Source organism: Strix uralensis, chromosome 3 (genome assembly GCF_047716275.1).
Source record: "Strix uralensis isolate ZFMK-TIS-50842 chromosome 3, bStrUra1, whole genome shotgun sequence".
NCBI lineage: Eukaryota > Metazoa > Chordata > Aves > Strigiformes > Strigidae > Strix > Strix uralensis.
The window spans coordinates 3,835,316-3,856,914 of record NC_133974.1 but is presented as its reverse complement, the minus strand read 5'-3'; the positions used below and the strand labels follow the sequence as shown (position 1 = coordinate 3,856,914).

Genomic DNA, 21,599 nt, shown 5'->3' with positions numbered 1-21,599 from the left:
CTTCTCCTGCGGACCAACATTATTCCAACAACAGCTGGTGTCAAGGTCTGTGTCTGTACAGAAGCAGAGACAAGGGCCCTATAATCTTAAATTCTTGGCATGTGTTTTTTTAAAGCTCCTCCCTCAGCAAACCATTGCTCTTTTCTTGCCCTTTCAAAGCTGCACAGGTGTAAAGAGAGACAGAAACAGCTGAAGAGAGACCAACCGGCTTCTCAACATCAGAAAGGGCTAAGCAAGCTAGGAGGGACAGAGGAATATTTGAAACCCTGCACTTTTTGGACAGCTGCCATCTAGAAGCACAGCCCCTACACCTGCCTAGCGGCTCTGGAACAGTCAGCAGAAAGTTAAACATACCTACGAGTGTTTGAGAGTCACTGCGGGGGCTGTATCTTTCTCTGTGCCTCAAGTCATGCCTCACTTCTGCGGCTGAAGAAAGGGCTTCAGCACTAACCAGCATCCTTCATCACTGCTCTTACACCTCTACATAAGGATGACAAAACAAGGACACATCTGCATAGGATTTTATTAGAGGTGGTATCATCCACAACTTACAATAGTTGAAAAAATATTCTTAACAACTTTTGTTTTTCCTGAATAGGTAACGCAACAGCGAAAATGCTCAAATGTCATGAGAGAAGTCTCTGCCCAGAAGTCAAACTTCAAACTGGTAGCAAAAGGTAGACACTTTGTACCATATCAAATTGGTTTAATACAGAAAATACTGTAACACAGTTACAACAGAAATTAATGGGGAAGATATGGAAAAAAAATACATGCATCATTGGTCACAGGTTGAAAACCAGAATTTCAAACAGGACTCAGACCTTGTCGACACATCTAATCAGTCCCTGATTATCACCCCATTGTTACCTCCAAACGACTCTCTATTGCAATATGGTTTATTTCAGATTTTGCAAAATAGAAGTTTCTTAAATGGCTGCTCCTAAATGAAGTCAGCAACTTTTGTCAGGGAAGAAAAAAAAAAAAACAAAACTTTTGAACACAATGCCAAAGGTTTGAATTTCACCTTCACTGTAACACCTTATCCAAAGCTCTTGTGCAATGCCACAAGCAAGGACAGCGTGTTTCAGAAGAAAGAACATTCTTGCTCTTCACTCTTGTTAGTGTTAAGTGGAGCTCTCATGAAGGGTGAGGGGAGTAGACCCCACCTTGACTTTGAGTGAAGTAAAGAAATGGAGTGAGACACGTCACCAGCTCTATTTTACATGTCTCGTGGAACGGAGGCAATGAGGAGTCCCCAGGAATTGGATTATGAAAGACTGGAATGGACAAGACATTTCCGCTCATATCAAAGCCCTTCATCTGACAACTCAGTGTAACAGTTTACTAGGAGATAATCCTGTTCTGGCAGGGCAGAGGACAAAACCTGAGCCAGTCTTTCCTTGTCGAGTATGAATGGAGGGCCAACTTTGCTGGCCCATTGGGCCAAATATTACACTTGAACAATGTGATAGTTACAACAGCGGCCCAAGTTTAAAAACTTGTTTTTTCAGAAACAGAAACAATATAAAAAAAAAAAAGTTTCCATAAGAGGCCACAACCTTAGAGGTTTTTGAGCTTAAATACTTGGGAAACACATGTTTTGCCAAGAGATGAAACAGTAAGATACACACAAAACCAAGAGATACAAGTTTAACAAATGTTTAAAATAACTGGGTTTCACCACAGAATCTTCATTTGAAGGTTACTTTCATGAGAAAACATATTCCCTGCAGCATGTAGACTCCTTCACAAAGAGACAGAAATCTGGTCATGTCAGTTATCCACTTACTGAGGAAACACCGCAGGGTTACAAAGAGCGTAACAGACTCACAACTACCAAAGCATCGCCACAGAAAACATAGCAAACAAGTTGTAGGTAAAAAAAAATAAAATAAAAAAAAAAAAAATCATACTTGAACGTGTTTACCTACACACGCTATTGGAGTATACAAGACTAGAAAGAGGAAGAGCTTCATATAGGGAATTTTCAGTCATTTTGAAAATGAAAGATATTTTTTCTTTGAAAAAAAATAAAATCCAAAGTTCCCAGATGCTGTTTCTCAAGGCAGGCTACGGCTATAGTAGCTGATGGCTCAGATTCACATCCACGGAAACTGATATTTTACCTAAAACTGCTTTCCTGTCTCTCCAGTTTGTCATTTCTCAAAGCCTCCTAAGTAGCTTCCGAACAGACAGACATTCCTTGTGTGCATCTATTAAGACTCCCTTGTTAATCCCAGAATCTCCTGTGCGTGAAACTCAACGAGCAGAACAGCCCTTAACTGCAGCTAGAAGATGGTTTCAGCTTCTGGATCCCTCTCTAAAGATTAAAAGCATATGACAGTTACACATAAATAGCATCTACAAATGCACTTACAGTGCACGTGGAAAATGTAGTGAACATGAACAGATTTCAAAGGCTGACCCGACTCTACCGTAAGGCTCCATCATCAGCCCACCTTTAACACTTGCTCCAGGCAGTATGTCATCGTGCTAGCACGGCAAACAACTGGGATCACACCAAAAGTAGTGCTAATTAGCAATAAACCCATACCTGGGCATTGCCTTCTTGAAATACGCCCCAGATTCACATACACGTAACAAGCTCGTCGGATTTCAGATCTGCCTCCGAGGTTCAACTGAAGGCAGCAGCACTTTCAAAGAACAGGACAAAGCTTAGCTTGTAAACCCTGTTTTTTTAAAGCATAATGAGAATTCAAGTCCTATTCCCCTTCACATTTATAAGCATTATAAGAATAATGCTACTTTGTATGCCATACATATAGAAAAGTGTATGTTTATACAGCTATATATATATATATATATAAATAGGAACTATCAACCAAAGTTTGATTTCAAACTAGAATTGCAACAACCCCTGCAATTTGGAAACATGAAGGAGCTCTTCTGATCTCTCTTTTGTAAGCAAAGAGTAGAAAGGATCATATCTTACTACTATCTAACATCCTCCACCAGGAAAATGAAAAACCTATCGTTAACCTTGCAGGATATGCCCGAAACAGCAGGTTTGACAATGTTGTCCCATGTTGTTTGCCAAAGAAGAGGCAGGCAGCAGGAATGATTGGAGAGTCATCAGCCAGGAGTAAGTGCCTTTTTTTTTTTTTTTCCTTTCTTTTTTTTTCTAGCTGTTTAAGTGTGAAAGTTCAAGAATTCTGTGTTTGACATCGGTGCTGTGCTTGGAGACAGTACCAGATGATGTTGTTTATCTAATAGTACATTCCAGCTACAGTATGTTTCTGCCCAACTCTATTGCTACTTATGAAAATTAATAATTGACATGCTCTAAGACTCAGAAAATTATAAAGTAATTTAGCCATTTCTTCCTGGTCCTCTGTGGAAATCTGGAAACATCTTATAAAGTATTTCAGTTAGCTTGAGCAATCCTGGAGTCAGACCCAAGGAAGCTAAACATCGTAGTCACCAACTCAGGCAGATCATAATCATGTTTCCAGCCCCAGTCCCTCCGGGCGTTCCTGTCATCAAAGTTCATCGGCCAGCTGTCAGCTGCAGCGAAAAGAGAGAAGAAACAAGGAGAACGAGGTTTAAGAAAAACTTCTTTAAACTTCAAGACGTATCATCACTGGCCATTTGAACTACTAAAGCTGAGTTTCAAACTGTAAGACTAGAATTGCACAGGAGCAATTTGCAAGTGCCTGAAAAGAAAAGAAACTTTGTTTTGCCCTTAACGTACAACGACCGAACGTTTTTTTCTTACTCGCTGCCAACGAAGCCAATACTAACCTATGGCCTGCCTGACTTCATCCACGTTGTAGGTCACCAGGAGCTCAGGAACGTGCTTCTGCACCTCTTGCGCCAGCTCTTCGGGAGTGAAGCTCATGGCACTGATGTTGTATGTCCTCATGCTCAGTGACTCTGCAGGGGCTTCCATCACCTCCAGAGTCGCTTTCAGACAGTCATCAATATACATCATAGGGAGACGAGTGTCTGGCTTTAGGTTGCACTGAAATTTGCCAGTCTTTATGGCATCATGGAAAATCTGGACAGCGTAATCTGCAGAAAAGAACAACGGATGTGTGTACTCGTCTGCTTCAATCCATTCCCTTCATGACAGTCAACAACCCTCAGACCACCCCTGAAGTCTCCTATCTAAAATCTAGCAGCAGAACTGTGTATTATTTACGCTGTACGGCAGGAGTGTAAGTCATTCTGAACTATTCTGATGCTATTCTAGCACTTGCACATTGCAGCAAGACAGAAATAACAAAAACATTACAAAACATTTTTAAAGGAAATGGTCTCAATGAGTTTAATTAATCCACAATCTCTCAGATGCTGTTTAAAGGCAAAGGCAAAGAAATTATGCCCTAGGCTGGAGTGGACAAAACCATTGTTCTAACACTGTTGAAACATCTCTACACTGATGGTCTATACTGCCAGAGATTAAATTTCTACAAGAACATTAAAAATGACTGTATTGGCTCATGTTTTTGCTGTTCTTGCCTGCAATACTATGCACAAATCACTTACCAGTTGTTCCCCCACCAGGCTGAGAGTCAGCAGATATAATTCCTGGATACCTCAGGCAGCGGAAGTCCAGGCCATACCGGTAATGGTAGTACTACAGAGGGAGGAGAGAAACATAGCTTTAAACATCAAGACTACGCCACACAACTCCCTGATTTCACAGGAAAAATCTGCCACAGGATGAACCTTCATTCTGTAGCCATCCCATGACAGGGATGAAAGCAAAGGAACTACTGAACAGTCTCTGTTCCCTGCCAGGCAGCTGATCTCCCTGCTTGTCCTTTTCTAGTTTACATCCACATCAGTAGATACGGATATGTGATATGGATTGGCTTCTAATGTAGGGTCTCGATCTTGTGTTCAGAAACTTATGATTCCTAAGTTTGTGAGATGTTTCAAGTTAATAGTCTTCAGACCTGGCACTGTCTGTCATAAATTTCAGGTGTGAAGTAACTGTATGTAAAAATATGTGTTTTAACTGATAGGTTTATAAAGAAGTACAAAGCCAAAAGAGAAGTTGTGCGTGTACATACTCCCACGACTTTGACTTTAGAGTCTCTTTTTCGGGGGGGAAGGGGCAAAAATCATCCTTGTCTAGCATGCTTCGCAAGGCTTTGTACACTGTCATTTATGCAATGCCACTTATATTGGCAGATGAGGTAGAGAGGCCAAAGTCAAAAGAAGCAGGGAAAGAAACGATACTGAAAGTTAGATGTTTGCCAGCTTCCAGTTTTTTGTACTTTTTCCAACAAAAGTCAAAAGATATTTGTCCTTAAGAGCGGCCTCAGACTACTACCGAGTACTAAAGCCTGCAGGAAGGAAAGAATGGGGAAAAGAACACTGCAATGAAGGATCTTACAAAAGCAATGAAGTCCTCCCAGAACTTTCATGAAATAAATAAAATAAAAAATTCTCACTTCTCCCATGAGCTCAGCGTGGACCTTGGAGACTCCATAGATCGTCCTTGGTCTCTGAATGCAGAGATCAGGAGTTGGATCTCGAGGAGAGGTGGGTCCAAAGGCTCCGATAGTGCTTGGAACAAAGAGTCTCAAATTATGCTCAGCTGCAATATCCAGAACGTTGTGTAAACCTGGAACAAACAACAGGATTTATCAGAACATACACTGCACTTTCTCAAGCTTCTGCAGGAGTCATGAACCTGAAACCCTCGTCACATACCGGTAATATTTACAGCTCTGGCCAAAGGCACGTTTGCTTCTCCAACAGCACTGAGCAAAGCACTATAGTGGAACAGCCAAGTTATCCGATTATTCACCACTATCTCACGTAAATTCTTGTAGTCCAAGATATCCGCGTAGATAAAAGGACCTGGAAGAAATGGAACCAGCAGGAAATTGAATGCCAAGAAGAATGGATGTAAAGAAAAGTTCTACATGAAACTCCAGTTGCTGCTTCTTGATCATACCTCTATCCAGGATTTGACTGCACCACAGAATGCACACCTAACAGCAGTGCTAAATAAGTTAGTAAATGAGCAGGAGAAATTAAGGGAAACTTCTACCTTTACCTCAACAGACTGATGCAAGAACTCCTGTTTTATCCAGTCAACAGCATAAAAACAAGGAACATCTAGTGTACACTACTCAAATACCTAAATACATCCCCAAACAGTGATGACAAGGAAAAACTTATGCAAGTTTCCAATGAAAACAAAAGAATCCAAAAATCCTACTCTACATCTCTCTCGTCATAAAAATTGCCTGAGCATGGAAAAACAAAGCACAAATTTAATTTCCAACTTGTGCTCCTGCTGTAAAAAATAGATGCATTTGTTCTTTTGGAGGGAACAACAGCCAAGCTCAACTTGACTCAAGCAGTTATTCTGGTCAACAAAGTGGCAAAGCAACAGTGAAAAAACGCAAAGAAAAATGTTTAGAAAAAGGGAATAATAGGCAGAAGAAATCAATGTCTTGGCAAGATTTCAAAGCAGGAAGGCATTATCCAGAAGTTTTGAACAGTGGTTTGTTCAGTTTAATCCACTTATCATTTAGACTTTGGTAATTAGTCTATCAACATCAGAGGTAAAGTCAAGATTTTTTTTCCATATGCTTCCCCAGTCACTTACCACTATAAAAAACATTATCCGCAGGCTTTCTAATGTCAGACAAGATCACATTGTTCTTTCCAAAGCGTTTCCTGTGTAAAAATACCCACATGGTACAGTGAGTCAACAGCCTTTGAGATAATTCATAAATTGCTATGCTGCTATTTTATTTTGCTGCAGCAATATTAGAAGGACAATAATTTCCACAATGAAACCAGTTATTGCACTAAAAAAACCCCACCAAGCCTTTAAATGTCAATATAGCATCTTAGAGAATTAGTAAACTACTTCTAGTAGCAGTGAAAGACTGCATAACGACAGAGAAATCTTTTAGAAAATGAAATTATGTTGAGAAGAAAGACCTTCCTACCCTCTTTGTTCTGAAAATTTTACCCAGAGATAATCTACTCCCCTGCAGACAACAAAAAGCCACTGGGCATGCTGTAACTGCAGCTACTTTTATATCAACAAAGTAAATACAACTGAGTAATCTCTGCCTTGTGCTTTTATAATCTGCACAAAGCTATCGCAGAGAACAAGTCTGACGGCATTGGAGTACATTTCAGCCTTCCATTATTTGGATGATTTTTAAATACATCATAGAAATGGTAGAAAACATTCAAACTGCAGTACAGTGTTGAATGCAGTGAGTTTGCTCAATTTTGGTCATAGTGCAAATCCTCTGCAACAAACACTGTCTATGGGCAAACGATACTCTGGAGCTGAGCAGGCGTGGAAATGGACAATGATATGGACCAGGGAGAGCTCTCAGAGCATTTTACATTTCTTGAAAAGATACCATGGGAAAAATAAGGTAACTGCGTATGTGAGGCAGGGGAACAGAAGGAGCCAGAAGAAGTCTATTTTCAGTTACTCCTTCTGCCACATCAGATCATCTTTCATCAAATCATAAAAACTTTAAGATCTTGTATCCTAATCTTCATTTTTGTTCGTACTTTACTAAATAGGGCACCTTATTCCTGAAGTTATATCCTGAGAGATAAAAGTCAGCAGTTGCAAAGCCCAACAGCTGGCTAGTTAGCAAAGGACTATGTACTTTTTCAAGTGGATGTTTGTACTTTTTCTCTCCTGTAGTACCTGCATAAAATCACAGCCTTTGTCTCTCTAATCCAGCACTCAAATCCAGACTTACTTGGCTAGAAAAAAAAGATAAAAGGAAAACTGCCCACCCTCTGTGGATTCAGATTCTGAAGACTTTCATTTAACTGGAAGCAAACTGAACTCAGCTGCTAGTCTCTTACATAAAATTATGCTATTTTGGGAATCGTGACCAATGTACACACAGAAAGTACGTCAGTGAACCCAAACCAAGCACAGGAGTAAAAAATAAAAAGATGGTGAAAATTTAAAGATATTTCCAAAACTAAGAGACAAAAAAGAATTTGCAGTCGTCACTAGGATCCTTCTACAAAAAACTTTCCAGAAACTTATTGCTTCTAGAAATGATGGCTAAAGCTTGAATTCCTCACTAACAGCAAGTCAGAGAATCATGACATACCTCAGAAGCTTAGCAAGTCCCACTCCAAGCTGGCCAAGACCACCTAAAAGGCAACGCACAAGAGACAAAAATCAGAGAAAAAGCGATATCAAAATACAGACTTCCATTATCATATGCATCACATCAGAAATGACCACTATTTTTCTCAGCCAGTCAGAAAGCTGTCTATTTTTCTCAAGGAAAACCCAATGAACTGGTTTTAATAGTTGTCTAGAATAAAAATAGTAGGGAAGTTCAGATGGGACTTTGATCTTATCACCATATGGGAAAGATCATCACAATTCCGTAGTATTTTGAGTATTTTTGTTTCCTGTATTCTGCTCACCAGGGAGAGAGGAAGGAAGTGGGAGACTCAACCAAGAAGCTGGATTGGGAATACAGTTATGAGGAATGCTGACCTGTAATTAGCACCCGAGGGTGATCAGACTCGGAAAAAGAAACCGAGTGGAAGCTGGCATCAGAGGCCACCTGGCGGGGCGAGACTCCGATGCAGCGAACAGGCACGATGGAAATCCCACATCCACAACCAGAGCTCTGGAGCAGCTGGCTGACAGCTCTGCTCACGGTTTTGACAATTGGCATCTTCCTCCTTCAAATGTGCTGTCAGGACAAGAGGAACAATTAATCACAAGTGACCCAACCGATTTAAACATTTTAAACACTCCCTTAGAAAACTCCAAAGGGTTTCAGAGAAGTGTGATGCAATCCAAGTCTTAGCTGACAACTGAGAGCCACGACTACCAGAAGCAGCCTGTGAGGTAACTTGAGTAGAGGTAAGATATTCACCAAAGTGAGCTCAAGAAAATATCCACAGCCCAGCGCAGAGTCCAGTACAACGAACAGTGAGAATTTAGTTCAAGTTTAAGCCTTTTTAAAACAGTCACTAGAAACCACGATTTCAAGAACAAAATACAACAAATACAGAATTCAACAAGTTAAGCTGCTACGATTACACAGCTTCACTGTGGGTACTTTTGAGTTAAAGTTTTGTAGACTGCCATGAATAAGCCAACTTTCTCAAGTATTGCATCAGCAAGACTCAGCTAAGCCAGAGGCAGCAGTAAATCTCTTTAAAGAGCACAGCTTTGCTCAAACCTAACACGCATGATGGACAGTACCCAGGAAGCAAACAAAGGAGAAGCAGTATTTACCCAGGACTCATGAAAACGTCCTAATTATTTCACAAAAAAAAGGGGAAAAAAAAAAAAGATATGATTTGCTCATAATAACACATTGCAAAAATATCCCTAAGTTACCCTGAGTTACATGCAAATTTGGTTTTCATTCTCTCCAAATCTTTCATACTGGGGAAGGAAACAGAGAAGAATGTACCCCAAATAAATAACACATGCATCCACAATTGTCTTTTCTGAGGTTCCAGTTTACTTCTTTCAAATACAATTCTTAAGGCTCAATCACTTCCATGCTTCCTTATCCCCCTTCGAACAACTTTTAACTCTCTTTCCCAAAGTGCTAAAGTAAATTCCCAGATGAAAACATATTTCAAACGAGCTTGCTTGAGATTACCCTGCCAAATCCTTTCTGATATGTGCTCTTGTGGCATATATTATAAAAAGGAGAGTCGGGGAGAAGGAAGGCCACAACAAGAAATTACAGCAGCTAATTGCTGTAGATGAATTCCAGCACTGCCAATTCTAGTATGCATAGAAAAGCAAACAAGTAATTAAAGTGGGTGTTCCTTTCACTTATGGTAACACACAAGGCTGAGAATTTTCTGATCCTTTAGGGACTCCTGCTATTTAAATACAGAAGACTTGCTAAACTACCTATCATACTCTTAATGAGATACCTCCCCCCCCAAAAGTGCATTATTAAAAAGCACATTTTCATATTTAAACTGCTCGAAGATACTTATTCTGAGATGCATTTATTTCCCCCCCCCCGCCCCTTAGACTTGTTTGCTTCACTCGTTTATTGCCTTGAGAAGCATGGTCATTTAGTATCCTGATGAATTAGCCAAGGCTCTGCTGCACCTCACAGCCACAAACCCATTAGAGGGATCAGTCTCCCTGATTACAGGTTTGATCTGTTAGAGCCGTGTCTCTCCTGCCAGTGCTACAGAAGCAATCGCTCCATCTTCCCCACGCTTTGCACAAGTCTCTTGCACTTCCTCATCATACACCAACCCTATAAACCTACATCTAACTCCACCTACAAAACTCCAGCAAACAAGCTACTCCTTGAGCACTGAAAGTGAAGAAGCCCCATTTCCTGAGGACTCAATCTCAGAGGTAACTAATTGCTATCTAAGAGGTTATGGCATCTTTCTCCTATTTGATTCTCTAGTGTTGATGAGTACAATTAGCTCACATTGCTGATGGGCCACCAAGATGGTGAAGGGACTAGAGCATCTCTCCTATGAGGAAGGGCTGAGGGAGGTGGGACTGTTTTGCCTGGAGAAGAGAAGGCTCGGGGGGGGATTTTATTAATGTATATAAATACCTGAAGGGAGGGTGTTTTATTTGTATATATTAATATGTACATATATATACACACATTAATATATATATATTAATACCTAAAGAGGACGGAGCCAGGTTCTTTCCAGCGGTGCCCAGTGCCAGGACCAGAGGCCACGGGCACACACTGAAACACAGGAGGGTCCCTCTGAACATCAGGAAACACTTTTCTAGTGTGAGGGTGCCCAAGCACTGGCACAGGTTGCCCAGGGAGGTGGTGGAGTCTCCATCCTTGGAGATCGTCAACAGCCATCTGGACACAGACCTGGGCAAGTGGCTCTGGGTGGCCCTGCTTGAGCTAGAGGTTGGACAGATGAACTCCTGAGGTCCCCTCCAACCACAACCATTCTCTGACGCTCAGCCAAGGCACTAAAGAGATTTCCCTCCCCTGCAAGCCCACCTCCACAAAACAGACATGTTCTTGCTATTTTTGAGGCTCAGTCCCTGTCAAGCTTACTTGAAATGAGCCAATAGTGCAAAAATAGTTAGGTGTGCAGGGGAAGAAGGCAGCAGGCTGACATATCCAGAAAATTCAATCTCATAAAACCTGTTTCTCCCTAGGAAACCAATCTAAGAGTGTTAAAGGGCAGTGTTAGTCCTTTAAAGAGGCATGATAATCCCTCCTTGTTTCAGAATGGGATAATAAACAACTCTTACAGCACTAAGAGAGACTCACTGCTCTCTGTTGCAGAAAATTTCCCCTTAAAGTACCTGAAAAGGCATTTTGAGTTCTATAAACAAAGTACAAACTAAAGTTAGTTGCTACTAAAAATGCCCTGCTAGGATCAAATTGGTTTCCCACCTACTGGACTGGTTTCTCCAAACGCACCTGGAGTGAAACCACACGGGCTTAAGCTGAGAATGTCCTTGCAAGCCTAGGCTGACTAAAAAGAACAGTAAACACATTTTATACCAGACACTGAAAAACCTCTGGCTCACTGAGCAGCACAGCTGCATGCAAAAATCCCACCTATAACATGCATTTATTTCTATTTCAGATATGAAGCAGGGGGGAAAAATGGTGTAACTAGCTATTACAATTCCAAAGTTACCAACAAATGTACAGATATGTAAAGAAATTAATAGTACGCCTTAAAAACACTTCCCCAAACCAACGATGAGATAAACATAGCCCCAACACAGTCATTAACTCACAAAAGCAACTTGGACAGAAAAGGTTATTCTGCTAGATCAGAGTTTTCCATTTCAAACAACTTTAAGGAGTTATGAACAGCTATAAAGACAAAAAGTATTCATTTAACTGATGTAAAAAAACCTTAAATTTTTTGGTAGGTTTCTCTTTCTTACTATCCCAAAGAGGAAAACCTCTGTACCGTTAGGAACTGGAGAGAAAAAAAAATATATTTCAAATCCCCCCCCATATTACTTTCTGACTCGTTTCCCAGCCACTGGTTTTACTCATCGACCCAAACTGATATTAGAAACTAGCTGGTTTGTTTTCTAGATCAAGTAAAATGTGGAAGTTTTATCCTGAAACATGGAAATTATTTCCCCCACCCCACTAATTTAAATTAACAACCAACGCTAATTTCAAGGATTAAGCAATGCATGCTGGAATATTTCCTCTTCTGTACTCACCTGTCCCTCAGCTGGTGATAGAGCAGAAGCAGAGCAGAGATGGCAATTTATAGGACACTGCCTCTTTTGAAAGCCAATCAAAACCTGCAGAAAGTACGAGTTGTCCCACACCTTAAAAAAAAAAAAAAAAAAAAAAAAGGCATGCGCGTGAGAGCAGCAGCGGCCAGGGATATCACTTTGTTCACATTTGCTTGATTTTGAAATGTCTGTAACTTTGTGATAGGCAGAGGACTCTGAAGCTACGCAACCAGCTCCTTTCATTAACAGAACCATACAACCTAGAGTCATCTCTGAAGGACGGGTTTTAAACTAATTGGTTGTAGTGCGAATGATTAGTATAAAGTCATGTTCAAATGTAAAGCAATAATCTCCCTTGGATAGCAGGAAATTTCTGAGTTTTGTAAGAAGATTAAAGCACGGGGAGAGGGAAAAGAAGGGAAAAAAGACTCATAAAATGGCATTTAACAAGTTAACTGCCAGCTGCTGTTCCTTTGCAAGATTTCCAAAGTGATATATAAGCAGCAAGCACCTGTTGCTCATATAAAAGACAAAAACATGTTTATAGAACCTAGTTGTTTCTTATGTATTCGTTATTAATAGAACATTACGGTGATAAGATAAGAAACTCATGGGTTTGCTCTGGAAAATCCCACAACAATAAGTTTCAAAGAAAATGGGAAAGAGAGAGGAGAGAGAGGTCAGAACCAAACCCCAAATCTCCCACAGCATTTCTGGGGGCTGCAGAGCTGCTGACATGCCACGGGATGCTCCTCCACAGAGCTACCCAAAGTCATCCAAAACCTGCTTCTTTCAAAGAAAGTTAAAATACTCCCTAGGGCACAGGATCTCACAGATTCCCAACCACTAATACTTTCAAAACAGCCAACATCATCGGGGATGTGGTCGACACCAACACACTAAACTCCAAGCTATCGTTCTCAACTCACGTTTGTCTTCAAACCCACAGAGTTTCTGCTTCGGACCTGAAGAAGGGTTTACGCACTGGCAAGCTCCTCTACTTTTTCCAACTGTATTAAGAAGAGCTCGAGTGGAAAGTTACTGCCCGCCTCAGGCATCCAGAAGACGAAGCACATGCCACCTTGCCTGTCCCACGGGAAAGCCTTACTCCCTGGCGCCCAAGTGCTGCCAACTGGAAAGTCCATCGGATCACCGCATTTGGGAGCGCTCGAGCTGCAACAACTAGGGGATACTCTCAGCTCAACCAACAATGAACGCTGCCTGGATGGCTGGACAGACCAAAGCCATCACATGTTCGCTTTTGGAATTTTGGAGAGCCCCAAAGTGGGGTAAGGGGACGCTGCGTCCCTCCCTGTGTCCCCTGACATGGTGGATGTGCCAGGGCAGGGCAGAGGGGTGGCCGGGCTTTCGCTGTTCTCTCCAGCTGGCAGCTGTTGGCCAACCTCAGCTAAAATAACCTTGACACACGCACACACACACGCACAGCTGCCGCGGCTCGTTTGTCAGAGGTGACGCACGACGCCGGCCCCGTCGCAAAGCCCGCCAAGAAAAGACGTCAGCCTGAAACGCCGAGGGAACGACTGGAAATCTGACCTCAGCAACCAAAAAAAGAACAAAAAAAAAAAAAAAAAAGGACAGATTATACCCATGCCACCGAACAGCGTGACGCTCTTGGAGCGGATAAGGAAAGATCTACTTTACGCCGGGCCTCCAGAGGTGAAGCAAAGAGGCCGGAGCGAGTTAGGCGCACCAAGATCTCTAAGCCCAGGCCAGGTCTCTGGGGAGAGAAAGGGCCGAGAAAAGCCTCGAAGCCCAACGCGCCGCTCGCATCCATCCCCGGCCCCGAACGCGAGGCGGCACCTCACGCCGCCGCCCCGGGAGGAGCCGGAGAGGCGGCGGCGGGCAGCCGGCTCCCTCCGCGAGCAGGCCCCGGTCCTTCCCCGCCATCCCGGAGATGAGGCGATGGCGGGCGGGAAGCGGCGCCCCCTCAGCCGAGCGTCCCCATCCCCCACCTCATTCATTCGGGCAGGGGCCGGGGAGCGGGGCGGGGCGGACCCGCGGCCCCCCCCAGCCCGACCCCGCAGCCCCCCCCAGCCCGACCCCGCGGCCCGGCCCCACGCTCACCCGCGGCCCCCGCCGAGCTCCCGCCGCCTCCGCTCCCCGCCGCCGGTTCCCGGTGCCGCTCGCCCGGCGCCGCGCCCACACAGGCTGAGGGGAGGCGGGGCTGAAGCCAGACGTCACCGCCTGCCTGGGAGGAGATTTGGGGGAGGGGGGGGGGGGGGGGAGGAAGGGGAGCGATGTGACGTCAGAGCCACGCAGGCGTGACGTCATGCCGCGGGAAGGCGCGTCCGTGGGGTGAAGAGGGCGGCACTCCCGCAGGCCCGGGCCCAGCGGGGCGCAATGGACGGGACCTCCTTGGGCGCGGTGGCACCAGGGGGACACCAGGGAAGCGCAAATACTCGAGGTCCCCCGAGACGTGAGGTCAGCGGCCAGCGGGCAGGTGGCGGTGTGACATCATGGCGCTGGCTGAGGCCAGGACTGCAGAGAGAAACCGGGGACCTGCGCCGATAGGAGGGTCTGAGGCAAGGGGAGCCGTGGTGGCGCCTTCGCAAATGCCACCGAAAATAGTATTTAGAATCATAGAATCATTTAGGTTGGAAAAGACCTTTAAGATCATCAAGTCCAACTGTAAACTTAACACTGCCGAGTCCACCACTAAACCATGTCCGTAAGAGCCACATCTACACGGCTTTTAAATACCTCCAGGGATAGGGACTCCACCACTTCCCTGGGCAGTCTGTTCCAACGCTTGACAATGCTTTTGGTGAAGAAATTTTTCCTAATACCCAGTCTAAACCTCCCCTGGCACAACTCGAGGCCATTCCCTCTTGTCCTATCGCTTGTTACTTGGGAGAAGAGACCAACACCCCCCTCTCTGCACCCTCCTTTCAGGGAGTTGTAGAGGGCCATGAGGTCTCCCCTCAGCCTCCTTTTCTTCAGACTAAACCCCCCCAGTTCCCTCAGCTGCTCCTTATAAGATTTGTGCTCCAGACCCTTCACCAGTTTCGTTGCCCTTCTCTGGACACACCAGCACCTCAATGTCATTTCTAAGAGCAAAGCATCCTCCGTATTGGGCTGCGAGGTAAGAATGGCGCAAAGCCTGTCTGGCTGCGGAAAGGGCAGGACTAATTCAAGATAACGGTGAAGAAACTTCTCTTGGGGATTGGGCGGCCTGTTGCTCAAGTCCTCGAGCAGGATGGGTGCTGCTGTTGATCCCACAGGATGAGAGGAAGGACCAGGAACCTGCATATTTTGCCAAAGAAAACCTTTCGATTCAACAACTGTCGAGGAGGGTGTGGCAAATCGACATGTTCTGCAGGGTTTGTGTACTTGGGAATAAGACTCTTCGATGATCAGCGTACAGATGGAAAATTCTTCTACCTCCAGGTAGGAATTCATGCAGAGGTTCAAGAGCAGGTTCATTTATCAGAGTTAAAATGCCAGAAAGGCTTTTGAGTATTCAAAAAAAAAAAAAAAAAGAAATCAGGAGCTCCATCATGAAGAAGACAGAAGGGGAAAGTCCTCTAAGACCATGGTAACTATCTTTTGTGGTAATTAATGGCAGAACACTGATGGCAAGACTTCAGAAATAAATAAAGTATTAGACATTTGCCTTTCTACATGGAGGAAGACAGAAAAGCGAAAGCTGGAAGGTGTTTTATCTCCCCTCTTCCCCACTATGACAGTTTAAGATGTGTTTATGGGCAGAAATTAGGCAAGATGGGAAGGCTAATCCCCAAAATGCCGTGAAATACAACAACCTTCAGAAAAGATAGGCAATGTTTCAAAAAGATACGTTTAAAGGTGAAATTGTGGCAGTGTGGTCCCCCCATGCTCCCAGCCTGACCTTTATTTCCCGCCACTGGTGACCGTAATGGACGCGTCTGGTTGTGATGGGCTCATCCGACTCAAAGTGGGTTTGGGGAGACAGATAATAACACGATAGCCAAGGGTTTATTTGAACAATGTGCCCCCCTAGCCACAGTGCTGGTCGGTGTCTGACTCAGGCCAAATTTGGAAGAAACTGACACCTGTAGTTGGTATATAAATATGACTGTAAGTCAATTATCTTACTCCATAAGTAGTGGGCAGCCCAGGGCCCGTTGAGCTCTCCTGCACGGCAGCAGGCTACATGCCAGGATCTCCCCTTGAGTAGGGACGCCTCTCAAGGTTACTGCTCGAGGTTGAGAGAGTCCTTGCCGCAACGGATTCTCACTAAGTGATTAATAGCATGCTAAACTTTGAAATCCTAACTGATATAAATGATTGTGCACACATAATCCTTTAGACATAAACTGTTGGCCAAGTGTGGGACTAGGAGTGGATCCAGCTGCGCCTAGACTCCTTTCTGAGAAGTTTAGAAAGTAAGGGGGTCCATTCTGAACCTCGTGACTCAACGCAAGGGTCTCTCTGACCCTGTCCTCTATGCAGTAAATATTAAGTGAACCTTGCCATCGAATCTTGTTAAACCATTGTTGCGTTTACTATCAAACTTTGTTAAATCTGTTTTATATCAATAAACATATTGCTGCTTCTCTCTTACAAATGAAGTGTGTCACTCCATCCGCGACAGAAATCCAAGTCAAAGGATTTTGGTTGGAGTTGGTTTGCCCGCGGCAGAACCTTCAAACACAGAAAGTAAGTACTGCTAAGAGTGTTTGAGGGTAAACATGACTCAAGCTCTAATCATTTTTAAAAGCAGATAAGCTCAACACCACACGAAAATGGCTCCATTGTATGAATAAAAATCAAGTGGGTACAGCCAACAGGAAGGACCTGTACAAATGTAATTACTGCATTTAGCTTCCTTATGCCTCAGTGTTCTGCTTATAATAAATGGCCCTGAAAACCAGCATTTTTATAAAGAGTAGTTAGTTTGAAAAGCTCTGTGAGGTCCTCATCTGCTCCTTGCTGTGGTGAGGCAGGTATTGCTCATCACTCAGTGAACTGAACTAAGAACATAAAAGCAACCACAGCAAATCAAGCAAAGATTGTCCTAGTCCAGTTTTTTTGTCTGTAACAGCAGCTCTTTCCCCACAATACTCTCACAGACCTCCGTGATCTACAGCTGAAGGACTTTCTGCACCAGACGTGGTATCTTCACATTCTGTATATTTACAGTCACTCGACAATAATGTTTTTCTCCTCCACAAACTCACCCATATGCTTTTCAAACTCAGGTAAGATTGGTGCCTCTTTTCTATATAATTTAGTGCCCTCTAATTATATGTAGCTAAGCTGTTACATAACAATCCCCAACCTGCCTGCCAAGGGGTGAAATTCATAAGGAGGAGGGAACATCTCTGCGGCAAGCTAATCTTATCTCAAAGCCTTTGTTCTTCAAGATTGCTTGGGGAGTTAATGTTGTTTATGGTTGTGAAAGATAGAAGTGTTTGGAATAAGGGGGGAGAAAAAAATTAACGTTGTTTGCTAGAAGTACAGCTCAGCAGAAGAAAGGAGAAGGGTCTGGAGCTGTGGAAGCTCTTTGTACAAACGTTGCTGGCAATGAGAAGACTTGTGAGGATCGGCTCAGGGAAAGGAGGATTCAGTCACCTTCTGTTTGAAAGCATTGCTGACTGCATCCCCTGTTTAAGACTTGCTGTGGTCTGTCGGATCAGTGATCCGTCACACACAGTGTCCTGTTTGCCAGCAGCTTGTCTCCTTTGTCCTTCAGAGGACATCCTACTGGTTCACACGGTCACAATATTCCCCTGCAAAGGGGAACAACACACAAGCTTCTCCTGCCAGCAGCACCTCTGGCTCTCAGAAGTCACCTACTCCCTCAGCCAGAAACAGCAGGAGAACCTTGACTGAGGAGGGAGATTCCCATATCGAGCCCTGCTTACTAGGCTGAAAAACCCTAGCACACCAGGACGCTGCTAAGAGTTTTAGAAAGTGTGACATGGGATCAGATTTAAGTCCAAATACTTTGCACAAACCGCTCCAGGCTCTCTAATCCTTCCTGGTTGGTTATGGAGAGCTTCCTGCTACATAGAGCTTTACCAGTTGTCGAGGAAATCCAGAGTGCCTGGACTGCATCGAACCGTGTCACGTTACTGGGTTTCTGCAGTTTTGGCCATGTAAGGCCCCTCTCTAGAAGGATGTTCAGCCAGTACCCCCCAAGAAATGTGCATGTTCCTCACTGCCTCCATACAGTGTTATGGTATTATCACATCGATGAGGGGAGTGTCTGTGTATCAGCCCCAACAGGTGGGATCACTCTTCAGCAGGCTGTCTGCAACCAAGAACAGACAGTTCAGGACATTGTTCTAAGTAAACCAGGCAGAGGTGGGCTGGGGAGAAGTACAATAGATGGGGGCAACAAATAGCACGTCGTGGGCTGAGAAAGAGAAGAGGAGACTCAGCCCTGAGGCAGGCAAAGGAGAGACTGAGTGAAGGAGGGCGTTGGATCAAATGGGCAGAACCAGCGTACAGAGGTCACAGATAACTGTATGAGCTGGCTGCTGTGTGCAGTCACTTCTCACTGGACACTTAGCAGCCTTTCCAGGAGGGTTCACCCGGGGCTTCACGGCTTTCCTGTTAGGCTACCAGTCGGAGAAGCACCAGCAGGGATCCTGGTGTCTCAGGTAACACACTCATTTGTGCAATCCCAGGGCAGCAGGTGCTCACAGTGGGGCCTTCTGGGCCCTTGTTTTACCCCCAAGGGAGCCCTTTGCTCCAGCTACCTGTGCACCTCCCAGTCATGTGGAAAGAAGAAACACCGGTGCAAAAGTGCAGGGCAGATCAGCATTGCATGATGCAAACTGTAACCTGAGACAACGGAGACAGCCCAGAGGCCTTGCACACAGATGGCTATCTATGCCAACTGACCTGGAAGGCATCTGACACCCCAGAACCCAGTGATGCTTTTGGGAGTAAGAAAAGGATTTGTAGAAGTTTCTCGGTTGTTGATGTGAAACACCTAGGCAGGTGCTTCAAATGAAGATCATTTCCCCAGAAAGGAAAATGAAGAGGCAGAACTTGTAAGCAAGAAGCACGGCTCTAAAGTCTCAGTACAAATAGCTTTGGAGGACATGGGAAGGGAAGACATAGGACTGCATTTTCTTCAGAAGGCTTGTCAGCTCACAGGACACATTCCTGTGGTTGAGATCCAAAAATGTTGAACCTAGGTTAATAGCCCATGCAGCATTCTGTCTTGAACTCTTGTCCTGTACGGAAACTTTCCAGTTGTGTTCCCAAACAGCATATAAAGAAATGTCTCCAGTGGAAAGTGCCATCCTATCCCAGCTCAACATACCTAATATCAAGTGAATTCCCTTTCTAAGACTATTTTAGTTTTCACTTGTAGAGTCTAACAGTATCCGAGCATTACCCCAGAGTCTAACACTCAGTGGGATCTGTGCTGTGGGCATGCAGCTCCACTAACTTTATTCTCAACATGGCCTCCTACTTAGAAGAGCAAGTATGTTGACAGGGTGAGTTTTCTTCTCGGAATAGTTACACCCATCTCCTGCACAAAATCAGCCAGCAGACTCTCTCTCGTGATATGCTAGAAGCTGCACAGGAGTTTGCTGAACAGCTGTTGGCTGGGGATGTAAATATGACTGTGTACTGATAAGGTGTATCTCCAGTTTTGAAGCATGGTGTCGTAACTGTCAGGCTGTGCCGATAACACAAACATCATTCCTATATGCCCTGTTACACTGAAGATCCTCTTGACTGAACAAAGTCCCCCCTACATTGGTTTCTGCACCGAAGACCAACGAGGTAACTCATTCTGCTGCGCTGAGGCCTCAGTTAGGACTTTGCATGTACACGAGACGCTGGCCTTGATGGGGAAGGGGGAGCCATCTCCTTGTAGTGTGCTTTTAGGAAGCACAACCTTGCTCAGAAACTGTAGAACCTAATAGGTCCTACCCTGCCATGGGGCCAGTAACCTCAGTAAGAGTGGAAACACTAGAAACCGGTTTAAGGAAGGAGAACAACTCTTAGCAGCTGTTCCTGCAGAAGAGCCTCTGAAAGGATGCAAAGTCAGGGAAAGCAGTGAAGGACATTTGAAATGCAAAGGTGACGATCAGCAACTGAAAGATCAGTTAGGTACTATAGCCTTCCAGTGCCTGGGCAGTCGAGGACCTGGTGATACAGCCAGGAGAGCCAATCATCTGTACTGAGTTACAGTCCTGACCAGGAGTGTGATGGTCACTGTGACGGTGCAGAACAGCCCTCGAGCACATGGACTGAACCCGGCGAGGCTCGTGGGAAGCAGAGAGAACAAGCTATAGCTTTTCAGCAAGAAACTGGATCCAGGTCACACAATTAAGATGCTAGCAGATTCTTCCATGACCAGAAAAAAACTATAGAGTAAACCTACAGAGCCATACTGATCCACACTCACTGAGAATGGCAGGTCCTCCACCATATTTATTGATGAATACTGATTTGGACCCCAGTTCTGCCCTCAGACAAGTGTGTGTAATTACCACAAGAGGCAGCAGTTTAGGACCATAACATGTATCTTTGGGAGAAAAAAAAGCAGCTCAGATGTCAGGGGAGGGAAGTTAGAGTCTCCACCCAAGATAAAAAAGGTACAGCCTGATGAATTTTATTTCTCTAAAAATTTTCATGGAAAATATGTTGCTGGGGATATCACTGCATGGAATCATATTGATCTGAAAGTACCACTGGGAGGCTGGCTCAGAGGACCCACGCCAACTGGAGAACATGGCAAGACATGATATGATCACAAGAGGAACGTAGTACTGTTAAGATCAGTGTATGCCAGGTTGTATTCTTACATTTTTTCTACAAGCTTTTGCCACTGCCCACTGTCAAGAGACAGGTTAATAAGGATGTGGAGTTTCGCCTTGACTTTATATGGTCTTATGACCCTCAGACCATAGCATCCACCCCTGATGAGTAAGTTGTCAGTTCTAGATACAAGTTTCTGTTGTGTCCAAAAGGGCCACAGTAGCCACGAAGAGTCACCAAGGAGTGAGACTGAACTTCGATGACAGCTCAGCCCCACAGAGTGTGAAAAGAAGAAACATCTTCTCCCTGTGGCGCTGAACTGGTTTAACCCTGACGTTCATCAGCCCAAACAGATCTGGCACAGGCTATGCTTGTGCACGAGAAGGTGTCACATTGGGTTGGCAGGCAAAGGAGAACCTCGTACTGATCAAAGTCAGGTGTCATCCTCCCTCTGTGAGTGACTGGCCTTGCTTTTGCACCCAACCATGTGCATCACACTGGATTGCCATTTCCTTGGAGGAGAATAGATGGGGAAGATTTAATTAAAAATAATAACTTCTAAATAAAAAGAGTACAAGTGTCTTTTTTTTTTTTTTCTTTTTCCTTTTTCAAATGAGAGGTGAAGCACTGCATGAACCATGGATGCCTTGTTTTTAAGATCATTCACCTGGCATCATTC

General features: G+C 44.2%; 1 protein-coding gene across 3 annotated transcripts; it reads right to left on the bottom strand.

The window, feature by feature from the left end:
* Positions 1–507: 507 nt before the first annotated feature.
* Positions 508–14,358, bottom strand: LOC141940447 (L-threonine 3-dehydrogenase, mitochondrial). Of its 3 annotated transcripts, none has more exons than XM_074861332.1 (10): positions 14,276–14,358; positions 12,173–12,283; positions 8,492–8,693; positions 8,094–8,136; positions 6,596–6,666; positions 5,689–5,838; positions 5,427–5,599; positions 4,513–4,603; positions 3,766–4,035; positions 508–3,528 (listed from the first exon to the last, which is right to left on the bottom strand). In XM_074861332.1, exons 3-10 carry the CDS (start codon positions 8,673–8,675, stop codon positions 3,389–3,391), a joined length of 1,122 nt encoding a protein of 373 aa, XP_074717433.1. In that variant the 5' UTR covers positions 8,676–8,693; positions 12,173–12,283; positions 14,276–14,358; the 3' UTR covers positions 508–3,388. The 3 variants fall into 3 exon arrangements, with proteins under 3 accessions (XP_074717433.1, XP_074717434.1, XP_074717435.1); XM_074861333.1 differs by lacking the exon at positions 14,276–14,358 and adding an exon at positions 13,120–13,756; XM_074861334.1 differs by lacking the exon at positions 12,173–12,283 and having other exon boundaries at positions 14,276–14,299.
* Positions 14,359–21,599: the final 7,241 nt, after the last annotated feature.